At 29.0% G+C, this 13,026-nt stretch overlaps 3 protein-coding genes across 3 annotated transcripts in view; 1 reads left to right on the plus strand and 2 right to left on the minus strand.

The window, feature by feature from the left end:
* Nucleotides 1-5,039, minus strand: part of LOC106677457 (tRNA (guanine(10)-N2)-methyltransferase homolog) — a 14,176-nt gene extending 9,137 nt beyond the window's left edge. Inside the window, exons 1-3 of the mRNA XM_014415389.3 lie at nucleotides 4,176-5,039; nucleotides 4,026-4,091; nucleotides 243-482 (exon numbers count right to left, since the gene is read on the minus strand). Of these exons, the coding sequence (XP_014270875.1) occupies nucleotides 243-482; nucleotides 4,026-4,091; nucleotides 4,176-4,241 (372 nt within the window). The 5' untranslated portion in view covers nucleotides 4,242-5,039. The remainder of the gene's footprint in view (nucleotides 1-242; nucleotides 483-4,025; nucleotides 4,092-4,175) is intronic.
* A 1,905-nt stretch (nucleotides 5,040-6,944) lies between these two features.
* On the minus strand, nucleotides 6,945-12,261 carry LOC106677459 (myosin-6). Its single transcript, XM_014415395.3, has 7 exons — nucleotides 11,713-12,261; nucleotides 10,539-10,790; nucleotides 10,271-10,398; nucleotides 9,362-9,528; nucleotides 8,893-8,969; nucleotides 7,447-7,589; nucleotides 6,945-7,219 (listed from the first exon to the last, which is right to left on the minus strand). The coding sequence occupies exons 1-7, from the start codon at nucleotides 11,815-11,817 to the stop codon at nucleotides 7,000-7,002; spliced, it is 1,092 nt and encodes a 363-aa protein (XP_014270881.1). The 5' UTR covers nucleotides 11,818-12,261; the 3' UTR covers nucleotides 6,945-6,999.
* Nucleotides 12,071-13,026, plus strand: part of LOC106677458 (26S proteasome non-ATPase regulatory subunit 10) — a 6,462-nt gene continuing 5,506 nt past the window's right edge. The window contains exon 1 of the mRNA XM_014415392.3: nucleotides 12,071-12,142. Within this exon, the coding sequence (XP_014270878.1) occupies nucleotides 12,124-12,142 (19 nt within the window). The 5' untranslated portion in view covers nucleotides 12,071-12,123. The remainder of the gene's footprint in view (nucleotides 12,143-13,026) is intronic.

Raw genomic sequence — 13,026 nt, forward strand, 5'->3', positions numbered from 1 at the left:
CACATTTAAAACTAATAATGTTATTGTCACCAGGCTATTTCCAAACTTTAAAACTTTGTGTAACTAATCCATAAGGTATCAAAGTGAAAGGTCACTGATCCTGGTTTTAAGTATTTTAAAAACACAGTTTACAAAATAAATATATTTTAACCTTCATATGAAAAAAAAAACAAAAGTAAAAGTGAAATTTTTTCTATATTAAGAGAACTACTCCTGACAAAGAATTAAATAAATAAACATACCTCTATTTTATCTAGTTTTTCTTTTTCTGTCTGAGACTTCCCAAATATTTCTACTTTCATTTTGAAAGAAACATCTCTGTAAGGAGTAACCAACGAGTGAGATAATCCATGTAGTTCACCATGAAGTTCGGAAACTGAAGGAGCTGTACTCCACAAATCAATAATATAACGTACGGTAACGGACCGGCTGGCAATTTTTGTAGCCGATTCATCAGAATCAAGTTCAGCAATCCAAAAAGGCTGAAAAAAAAACAAACAATTTGAATGTGTAAAGTAATCATAATATCACAGGAATTAAAAAATTAAATATAAACATTTGAACTGAACTCATACAAATAATGAACAGTTATTCTCCAAGAGACTTAAACATTCATTTAATCTGCATACATACTTAAATCTAACATTAACATAGTATATAAATAAATAGTAATGTTAAATTGTGGATTTTCTTTTTAGGAAGTTGGATTATATTAGTTTCTATAATTTTTGAGGTTAAAAAACTTCCAAAGATGAATATAATCTATTTTATATTTTTCTTCATTGTTCCACAACGTTCAGGGTTTCCATATTCATACACCTTTACAATCCTAAAACTAAAATGTCATATATGTGTATTTGTAATTCTTGTAATTATATTTACCAATATTTATAATTACAAGTTTATATTAAACAATGCAGTATGAAACAATTTTCAACCATGGTATATGGATGAGATGATTTCAATAGTGTAATTGAAAATATGACAAATATGGGGTTAATATAATTACAAGAATTACAAATACACATATATGACATGGATGAAAATTGTTGATGAAAATAAACTATTTTTAGGACTGTAAAGGTGCATGAATACAGGACAATCGTCCCGAAATGTTTAAGAACAATGAAGAAAAATATAAAATAAATAATATTCATCTCTGGAATTTTTGATCTCAAAAATTAAAGAAAGTAATATTAAATTGTGATTATTAAATTAATAGCGTTAAATTGCGATTTGCAAAAAAGAACTGGTCTGAGTGACATCTGGCAGGAAAGTCGGGTACTCAAATTGGACATATGTCAGGAACCGAGAGAATGCCAAGTAAGCAATTCATCAATACTCATCCTCCACTCGCCTGGATTTTACTGTGAAATCAGAGGGACCTCTCAAAACACAATTCTGTATCCATGGAATCGCGCAATCGTGCTATTTCAGGGTAAGATCCCTTCTATTTCATCAACCTTTCCCACAACCACACCTGGGATGATAAAGCCTAACCTATAGGGATATTCAAAAAAATTGTATAAAAACACAATTTTATGATAAAGGAGGGCAAAATCATTACATAAAGAAAACATTCAATATCACATATTTCAAGTTAAATTAACACCTACAACACTTACCAAAACTGATAACCTAATTAAATTTGTTTTAAAATAATAGAAAAACAAATTTATGAAGAAAATAATAGGATTTACAGAAAATTGCTTATAAGATAACTAATCGAGTATCTCTGTACTTCAAAAATTTAGGATTTAAAATACATAAAACCCTAATCAAATACACCTGAGATGAATTTTGCAGAACTGTAGGAAGAATCAATATTCCTGATCTTACTAAGCTCAGATCAACTTTACTGAACACAGGGGAATGCATCAAGAAATACATCACAACAAAAATAATTATAAGTAAAGATGGATAGATTTTATAATTATTTTTTTATTCAAGAGCTCACTCTCCGATTATTGTCGCTGTATTTTTTTAAGGAAAAGCTTTTCTCTACTTTTTATAAATTAATTGATCTCAACTTTTATCCTTATAAACAATAAATTACAAATATTTTTAAGAATATAGTGAGAATACCAAAAAGCATATTACTTAAAATCAAGAAAAAAACTTGATTAATTCAAACATTATGACTATTTGTACCCAACACTATTCTCTTCTCATACCAATTTCTATCTATATAATTTCTATTTCATATTAATTTCTTTTTCCTTCTGTCTTCCCAGTCTTACTCAATGTTTGAACTAATGTATATATTAGTTTAATTATTTCTTAATTTATTGTACTATTTTTCTCATGTTTCATGGTTTTTATTCTTATTTAATTATTTTATTCTCCAGACTGTATATAATAATTTTTAATGTTTATTTATTCTTTTAATATTTTATTTATCTTATACAATTGGCCTCATTCCCTCCTATTTCCATTCTAACAATTAAATTACCTTGTTAATATCTTACATATTGGATTTTTTTATTATAGTCGTTGGACAAAAATCCATTAGACAAGTACACTATGGTGGGATTATATTACTCCCACTTTTATTTTCTCACCTCCTGAACTAAGATGCTGACCTTTATTATTTTTCTCCTATTATCTCTTTCTATCCCTTTACTTATCCATTCACCGACCCCTTATCTGGGATTTTATCATACTTATACCTCATCTACTTCACCAGTCTTTCTTTTTATTTTATAATATTTGTTACTACTTTTATTAAGTATTTTTTCACCATTCATTATTCTGGTTTTACATTATCTATTCTAGCACTCATTTCTGAACATGTAAGTAATTTGTACTCAGTAAATTTATTTTGATATTTTCTAAATTTACTGCATTCTTTTACATACATAAATATTTATATTCATTCTATTTATATTCTAGTTATTTTATTATATTTTACAATGACTGTATCTTGTTCTCATTTAGTCCTTCAAAATGGGGCAAAATGTTGATCACTAATAAATAGCGTTTTTTATTATTTTTTACCTTTCTTGAACAGTCCGGGTGGTGGGGACTATTTACTTACAATCTATTAGATATTAGCTATTAATCTTCTAATAAAATACTTTTTCTACTGAGCAATTAATGAAACTACTCTCCTTCACTTTATTATTTAAAAGATCATTTTCTAACAGAGAATGTCAAAACTACTGTGATGAGTAACAACACACAACAAAAACAAACAAACAACAAACAAAATAACAAAAAACAGAACACCGGAGTGTGGGTGCAATTTCTACTTGATTATTTAATATTTATTTCCTGGGAAATTATCTTGACACTTCCACTCTGGTTGAAACTGGGCAGGAACCACTAGCAGAAGGCAGGAGTACAAAGAGCCCTGATAGCTATACAAAATCTCACATCCAATAACAGTAACTGTATTATTGACTTCCAAATGATATATTAAAAATTCAAACTTCTGGTATTTGAATTTTTTATACCAAAAAATTACTTGATATATAAATAAAATGTTGTAAGTACTTGAAATAGTAATATTATATTTGATACCAGTGTACAAAACAAGCACCACAGGAAATTAAAAACTCACTTATAGAGAATGCTAAAAGTTAGTGTGACCCCAACCTCCTCTGAAATACATCCATAATATTTTTTATTTAAATCTTCAGCGAGCATAATTAAACAGCTCCAATCTCATAAAAGCAGTAATAATAATAAATAATAGTGTCAGAAGGCATATGAATTATTTAAATTTCCAGCACTAGAGCATTTCTATATACTAAAACTCTATATTTCAATTAGATCATTTAGTTTTAATACACCAATTTAGGCAGCAATTATTACATTTCATAAACACTTAACTCCTCAAAACCTGTTATTCAATGTTCATCACAGAAAAAAAAAAAGATACAATGAAATCTCGTTTGAATTTTTATAAAGAAAAAATAAAATAGAAATTTCTTAAAGTTTTCAAAATAAAAAAAATTAGAAAATGATATAGGACCTGAGCTCATCACAAGCTACTAACTATTAAAAACATAGGACAAACTTACATCTTCAAGAGGTGACTTAAGCCATTTCAAATCAACCTTCAGTAAAGTGGTAATAGACTTGATTTCCTAAAAACCAAGAATGAAAACTAGTATTACTAAAAAACAAAAGTTGGAAACTGCCAGAAATAGTGCTGCAACATAAGAACTTACATTCAGTCTAAAATCTAAATGTTCATTAGCAAACCAAAATAAATACTTTTTCAAATGTGAACTCATAATACATTAAATAACCATAAAAAATAAAAGGAAACTCGAAATTTGACATAAGTCAATAATTAAAAAATACATATATATTTAACAAAAAATTAATGAATTTGTACTTTTTAGTAACAATATATATTAAAATGCTTTTTAAACAATATATTTATTTAAAAAAATAATTTAAAACAAACTAGACATCCCCAAATCCCCCATTTCATACTTGAGGAATTAGATGTAACTCCTTTTTAAATCGAATACCTCCAAGAAACCTCCCGCTTAAGCCAAAGAGTACGAACGACTTATCGACTTTCTATTTTGGTTTAATATTCTCACGAGTTTTGTAACTCCTGTAGTACTGAAATCTGGTAAATGTTGTATGCTACACTATTTCTTCTTACTATGTACTTAATCAAGAAGCTTTTCGTTGTCGGTTTCTTGAAATTTATTGTATATGCGTTAATTGCATATTTACCATTCTTTATTCTGGCTCAGAGATTGTGCCTTCCAGGTGTTTTTCAGATCTTATACATTGCCTAATATTTAACCCACGTTTGAAGTAAAATAAGGATCTTCTGGAAATAAGAATCTCTTCCAACTGAGCTTCTTCAAATAATCTAAATGACTATGAAAAAAAGACAATGTGCCATCCACGTCTGCGTAGGTAGGTTTAGACTTTCAAACTATTGTAAAATGTCCTGAGTCAGAGGGACTGAATAGCGTATACACTAAGCCATGGCAATAGCCCTGACTTTTTCTAACAAATCGTACCTGACAATCAATTGATACTCCCGCGCCATGCTATTCACTACGTGTACTACAAGGTTATCTCATTTTTACTAAACACAGCCACGTTGCTATTGCTTTCTTATTGGGTGGTATTGCTATGGTATTCTTGTGAATACTAATAAAGTAGGGGAGCTAATTTAGGTCCTGACCAGAGTATTGAGAGCTGAGGAAATATTAGAGTCACATGAGAAGGAACCTAGATCACCATGGTTCATTGAAGAATGTCAATAGAGGACGAAAAAAGGATACACCGCAAGAAGATAAAAAGGAGCTGGAAAATATGAAGCAAAGAAGCTGGAGACTTCTTCCGATTGGTGACTGGAGAAAGAAAGCCCTATAGAAATAAACTAGAATCTTATACGGAGAAAGAGGGTTGCCTTGAGCATCGCCAAATCTGAGGTTCTTGCATAATGGAGCTATCATTTTAATAATCTCCTAACCACTAGAGACGTAAGTAGCCAGCAGGAATAACAGGAATTGAATATTGAGCTCCCTAATGAGGATGATTTATGACAGCATTAACAAATTAAAAACCAATAAATTTCTCTGATACTCCCTGAGGAACTCCTAAAAAGTGATAGGAGTGATCTTTTTAAGGCACTAAATTCCTCGTGTGACAAATTGGGATAGGTCAATTACATACTCCGAAGAAAAAAAGGGTCATAGACTTATATACAGCAATTACTAAGGCATATCATTACTTTCCTGCTTCCATAAAATATTATCTCACATTCTATGCATCTCTGGCTCTACGCTAAAAGTGAACTCTGTTCGCAACATCGTGCCTTCATCAAGGAAGATTCACGTCGGACCAAATCTTTTGTGTGCGGGCCATTCTTGAAAGCGGATCTGATTTTAAAACTAAGAATTCTCACCTTTTCATACATTTTACATTACAGGCAGCTTGTTACAGCATAATATCGATAATGATACACAGCATAGATTAAATTATAGTTTTATTCAGAGCGATCAACATCTTGGTTATTACGTCCTCCTTTCTATACTTAGGCATTTGATAGATGAATGTAGACTGTTTTCTTTTAACGCTGGTCGATATTGGTGGATTATATTTTAGTATAAAGTTGAGTTTCTTTCAGAAATTTTGTCTATGGATTCTGCCGAGTCTTTTAGGGCCAATTCTCTTGTATGAGGAATTTTATTATTTTTAATAATAAATCTTATGTTGTAAAAAAAAGAACAAATGGTTTATAACTATTTGTTCTTTTTTTTTTACGGCAACCCTGGCCATCTTCTTGTATTTAAAGAATGAATACCTTTGAATCCTGGAAGATGATCTGGTTCTTTCAGATATGGCATAGCAAGATAAAAGTTGGAAGCTCCCATAGTTTTAAAAGTACTTTTTAGTCTTAGTCCAAGTTATTTTCATTTTCAATGAGATCTAAAAGGTTCTTTTGATGGGCTCATATTACATGGAACCAATATATTAATTTATATTCTAAAGTTATATTCTTTGCCTTCTCTATATTTAATAAGGCACTTTTTCTTATTCATTTTTCAATCCTATCATTTTGTACCAAAAATCTTAGAAGAAAAAAAAAATGGATACTCTCAGAGAATTTCAGGGCTTGGAATCTTCCTGTTGGCCTCAACCATGTTTCTTCTTTTCTTATTTCCTATTATTCTGAACATAAGTCCATAATGACTCATGTCTTCATTCCTTAATTCAGTAAACAATCTTCTACCATGATTCAACTTAATCCTGTAGAATACCAACAAAGTAGTCCAAAACATTTGCATAGATTTAAGAGTTCTTCACTATTGTGCAATTCATTTTAACTGCACCTATATTATCTCCAAGAATTACTGTTTATTGTCAAAATAGTTTCTAATTTTTTTTTATTGATAAATCAAACAAAATAGAGACCAAAAATGTATTAAATAAATAAAATAGGATAGAAAAGGAATGAGAAATTGTGGAAACTGAAAAATGTTTTTATTATTAAGAACAAAAATATGTATACTTCAATTAAAATACAGATGTATTTATTTGGGGATTTCTTGTTTGTTTATTTAAAGAGCTAGTAACACCCCCTTCTTGGGTATCTACTTCTGAGGATTGAATTTCTGAACACGAGATGGGTGGTAATCTTGCATTCAGTTTTTCATTCTGCTTAGTATCCTCTGTTTGCACACTCTTGTTTTCCATTTCATCAAATGCACTCTTTTTCAGTTTTTCTTCCAATCTCCTACAGACAACAATTAAATAATATGTCTTAGTTATTAAATTTTAAGAAAAATATATAATGCTTTTATCAGTGGATAGTGCTGAACAATTTATTTTCATCTGATGAATTGTTAGATCTATACAATTTTATATTCTTTACATGTTGTAAAAATTCTTTTTTTACCATCCAAAATAAGAAAGATAGATTATAAATTAAACAAAATTGATGAATTATTTTCAAAAATATACCTTATAATTTTAGAATTTTCAATATCAACAGCTTGGTATTTAGCGACAGTAGCTAAAGCTGAGTCTAGAGAAGACTGGAGATGGCTTATTTCATTGTTATTATCTTCAATTCTATTCCTCATTTCTTGTTGTGCTGCTTCCCACTAAAAATATTAAAAAATCACTATAAACAAAATTGAACATAAGTAAACCCATCAATCTATTATTAACTTAGCCTACTTCTAAATTAGGACTGATAAACAAACTAATTCTGGACAAAACAATAATACGCCCTATGATAATAAATAATCTGCTCATGTCTGGAGCTACACTTGTAACTTTAACTACAGGTATGGGGATAGTAAACAACTATCCTCGTTATATCAGATTTCCTTACAGAGCAATTCTTTTTCATGTTTGTTTATTTTTGTTGGCCCTTTCACACAAGGATAGTACATCCTTCTCCCTTAAATCATTACTTCCTCTTCCTTACCAGAATGAGAATCATTTAATATCTATCTCAGACATTTAGGTGCACTGCCCATTCTATAAAAATAACCTAATCTTATGGATTTAGGGAGGGTTTTATAATAAAAGACAAAGAGTGTGTTTCTGTGAATAGACGCCAACACTCAACTGAGCTTCAGAACAAAGGAAAGCCAAGCAGTCCCATGTCCGAAGCAGGGTTGCCAAATATCAGTGATGTTTTATTCATAGTTACATTTACAAAATTTTCAGGTGCAAAATAACATTATTGATTAGAAATCAAATAATAAAACTTATTATCAACTCCTCTTTATGAGAGGCAAAATGTTAGGCAAATCATTTATCTTTTAATTTTTTTTGTAGTGCTAATAATCTAAGGGTTATAAACTGAGGTTTGGTTTTTTACAAGAAAATGGCTGCAATGAAGCTAAGTTTGTTTCCTGTAGGTTAAGACAATGTGAAAATTACTATACATTAAGAAAATTAATTTTAAACTATTCTGGGATGGATGATTGTTGTAAAGGTATGTCACAAATTTAATTTCAGTAAAGAGAACTAATGCTAATGTTTTCTTCTAATGAGTTTACAATGTACAAACACTGTACATGCTTGTTTTATGAATTTTTAATGATGAAAATCCTTCAAGATGATTTTTATGAGAAATGTTAATTGTTTAGATACATGAATTAGGAGAGTTGTCTTGAATGACATGTGATATTAATATCTCAAATTATTATATTATTTAGATCAATTGTTCCATTACCTTCTACACCAGACTGGCAGTTCCAACAAGTATAAAGGTGAAATAAAATAAAAATATATTTTTCATAAAAAATTTAGATATTGGGATAAAAATTAGAATATGTTTTTATTTTATTAATCTTCCTGTATTTTTTTTTTGTATTTAAAAAGAAAATGTTTCATGATATTCTAATTTGATATCACTTCCATATACGGACATGATTTCTTTTTTAGTATTACCTCTAGGATATGAACATTGTTGGTAGGCTCCTTTTCTAACCTTTGTGAATTTTCTTCCATTAAAGTTCTCATCTTAACTAAAATAAATTTGAAAACACATTAAAATTTATGAATTTAACAATTTAATTTATAAAAACATGTAGAGTTCATAGCACTCTTTTTCATATTCATATGGATTAATAACAGATATTTGACTTAGAATATATACGTAGAATATCCATATTATTTGGATGTTTTAAGAATCACAATGGCTTGTACAAAGCTTTTTAATATCTGAATCCAAACCAATAATTATTCATAAATTATTTTAATAGAAAATCAGGTTCTAAGAAATCCTGCACACGTAAATCTTAATAATATTAATTTAAAACTTGATAAAAATATAATCATGTACAATTTAAATTTTTTTCTGAGGCATATTAGTTTAAATTAGAGTAATTATCTACAAATATCTGGGAGTAAAATTTACCTTTTAGCGAGATCACAGTATTTTCGAGGTCTGATTTTTCAGTCCTCAAGTACAAAAGTTCAGTATTTCTCTGGTTCCAAAGAGTCAGAACCGCTTTGCTAATGTTTGTAATTTTAGTACATATTTCTTTTAATTTGCCTTGACTATTCTCTAATTTAATTACTTCGCTATTAACAAATAATATTAAGTATAAGTTCTCTTCTAAACAATAATTGTAAGTTATTATTATGAGAGCTTATGCTGAAAAAATATGGAATTAATCACACAGCAAAAAAAAATTAAAATAAATGTGCATTGAAAAAAATGTTACCTACATTTGAAGAGTACATTTTTATGTAAATGAGGATTACATTAGGTGGTATTTATAATTCTTTTAACATTTTAAGGATGCAGTAAATAAGTGAAAGTAATACTTATAATATTACCCATATACCTAAGCTCTATTTCATATACAGCTTTATATTTTTATTTAATTCAATTTTTTTTCAATTTTTATTTAATCAGTATTTTTTTAAAAATGATTAATTTCCTACTTATTTACAGGTCTTATATTATGTATAGCAGTATGAAATAGTTCCCCAAAAAAATAATATAACAAAATTATTTAAAAAATAATAAATGACATTTGTAATTTCACCTACAAGACGACAGGTAGGTCTGTCTGACCTGTTTATTTGTATACTTTTTATATCATATCAACGTTCAATATAATGCATTTATTACTGCACTCATTTATTTATTTACATGGAAATTGATTAAGCAACTGAAAAAAAATATTTAAAACATAAAAAATGATCATAGAATCCCAAAATGTAATTAAAAACCAAACAAAATGTAAGATGAATAAATTTTTCAATGGGTCCCTCAGACCCACTTTTTGTGCCGTGTGTTGAATAGAATTAGATGTACCATTTAAGAGTTTCAAGTGTTGAACGTATCTGAACATCCTTCTTTTGAATTGCATCCATTATATAAGATTGAGATTTCATTTTGGACTTAGATTCTTCAAGTTGTCTTTGGAGGTTAATTATATCTAGCTAAAAAACAAAATTAAAAATATATATTTATAATTACTAACTATATATAATTAATACAATTAATTATATAATGTAAATTAAAAATGGCAATGGAAATTAAACATCAGACTTTTACGTATAAAAAAGGCAAGAACGTTCACCTGTTGATTTCTGTTAAGTTGTTGAAGAAGATCTCTTTCTTTAGAAGCAGCTTCAAGTTGAGCTCCTTGCCTTGCTAGACGTTCTTTAGCAGAAGAACGTTCAGCTTCAGCTTCTCTCGCAGCTTTGATTGCTACTTCTAAATGAATATTTACTTCAGCGAGTTCTCTTTCTACTTTTTCTGCACGCTGAGCTTGAACATGTTTGTCTGCATCAAGTTTAGTTATTGTAGTCCTGCACTCATCCACAAGTTTCTTAAACATCAAACATTGTACTGAATTAATGAAAAACATAACAAAATATAATGATTTTCATTATCTTTCAACTTGCCTCAAAGTTTTCTTAAAATGCCTGAATAAATATCATTAAGTTAAATGAAATATAGTAGTAAAAGCATTAATTAGTTTACCATTTAAGTCATGTTATATTAAATAAATATTAATAAAAATAATTTGCTCACCCATTTGTATATCTAAGAGATTCTAATATATTTTATTTTTATTTTTGTTTAGGATTATATTAGTACTGTATACTGCATAGTATTCTATACCAATTAATCAAGAGACAATTATTGAATGCATATTGAAGACAATTATTGAATTGCTTTTCATCTTGATCAGTACTCTGACCATTTTCTCTATTATATAATTTATTTTATAGCATATTTTGGATAAATTATTTTTATTTGAGCATTTTTGAACATAAAGTGTTACTAATTACAATCCAATATTTACAATAAACTTGAGCATTTAAATAAGTATTATAACTAGATGAATGACCATATATGAATTTGAAGGAGATTGTTAGGGCTGCGATCAAGAAGAAAAAATACTTTAAAACTATTTTTTCTTTTTGACCACAGCCCTAGCCATTTTCAAATTTCAATAAATAAATTGTAATTATTAAATATATTTACACTGAAAGAAAGAGTTTAACACATCTTTTAATTCTAGGGGTTAACTTTTCATTAATCATTATAAATGATAAAAATTATAAAATATAGCAGTAACAATATGCTGAATCAGAATTTCCTTACTACTTTCATACTTAGGAAAATAACCAGTTTATCATTCACTAACTTTTCTTCAGAAATAAACCTTATTATTCAAATTTTTTTTGTTATCATTAGCAATAATTCTTCTTTCTCAAATGATAAATTAAACATAACATAAATACCCTTTTTCTTTCAAGTTCGTATATTTTTTCACGCATTTTATTTTCAAGAAAAGATAAGTCCGGAATATCATATATAGTTTTAAATTCCAGTGTCTGGTCTGCCATTTCATTATATTTATTGTTAAAACAAAGATCTACGAAAATTTTGAAAGACAATAGTAGTAAATATTTCGGTATCTGAAAGGGCTGGATAAAAAAATTGCCATTTTCGAGTTAGCACTGCCATCTGTTGCGCAAGGGTTGAAACTTGGTTTATTTATTATGTACTTTATCAGTTTGATTTTGATGGATTTAGATAACTCTACATGGGAAGTCGGGATGACAGTAAATCCAGATATGTATGTCTAGATTGATTGTGCAAGGGTAAGACTGATGAATGGATTAAGAAAATTTAAACTGAACTGAGGAGTAATGAAGAAGTGGAGAGTAGGTAACGAGTGTTTAGTTCAAATTGTTCGTTGAACTTTTTTCTATCAGGCATACCACCAGCGGAACGGCCCCTCCCCTCTCCAATAATCTACTGGCGTAAGCCAATCAAGCCTACATCCTTAATTGAGACTTTCTTCTACCTTATAATGCCTGAAGGCAATCAAAGGTATCACAACAGCCAGCTGTACATATGGCACACCTCACCATATGTATACATCAGCAACTAATTTTAATTTTAGGAGGGTACAAAAAAAAATTTCTATCAGGCAAATAAATGTCAAAATAATGTTCGAAAAAACTTTCTGTTTATAAAAAATAGAAAAAGATATTGTACAATATTCCATACTCGTCAGAGAGTCCGTTATCGAGCCACTGCAATACAGGTTTTAAAATGACAAATCTGGTGCGGTGCGCACATCACACAACTTTTACTTACTAACCTATTTGCGTTCCCAAGCTCGTATAATCGATTTTCGAAAAAAAAATCTAGACTTGAGAAAACGAAAATTATGAACACAATTTTTTTATTTTTCAGTTGCTATAAAAGTTCGTGTCAAAGAGTTTCCCCAGGTGGAAATGAAAAATATAAATTTGTTCCTGCCAAGAACATAACATATACACTCACACAGAACAATTAGTGAGAATAGGTTTTTTAGGCTCAGGTGGTCTCAAAACAATATTCTGTCAAAACATATTTCCGTCGAAAACTTGAATTGGAAATTGTTCAGATCGCAATACTTTACTTTATATCCCATATACACAGTCAGTGAAAGTAAAAACCCTGGACAATAGATAACACATGCCAGAGTAACTTAGTGATACCATTTAAAGGGGCCTCTACATGTTGGCCGAGCCATGGCGAACTCAGACATACGCGAGCATGTG

The sequence above is a fragment of the Halyomorpha halys genome, unplaced genomic scaffold (assembly GCF_000696795.3).
Source record: "Halyomorpha halys isolate HHAL.00 unplaced genomic scaffold, Hhal_1.1 Scaffold100.1, whole genome shotgun sequence".
NCBI classification, from domain to species: Eukaryota; Metazoa; Arthropoda; class Insecta; order Hemiptera; family Pentatomidae; genus Halyomorpha; species Halyomorpha halys.

Coding starts and splice junctions, on each gene's coding strand:
- LOC106677459 (XM_014415395.3), bottom strand. CDS start 11,817: ATGGCAGACCAGACACTGGAATTTAAAACTATATATGATATTCCGGAC. Junction 10,791..11,712: donor ACGAACTTGAAAGAAAAAGG/GTATTTATGTTA, acceptor TTGATGTTTAAG/AAACTTGTGGATGAGTGCAG. Junction 10,399..10,538: donor AACTTAACAGAAATCAACAG/GTGAACGTTCTT, acceptor TTTGTTTTTTAG/CTAGATATAATTAACCTCCA.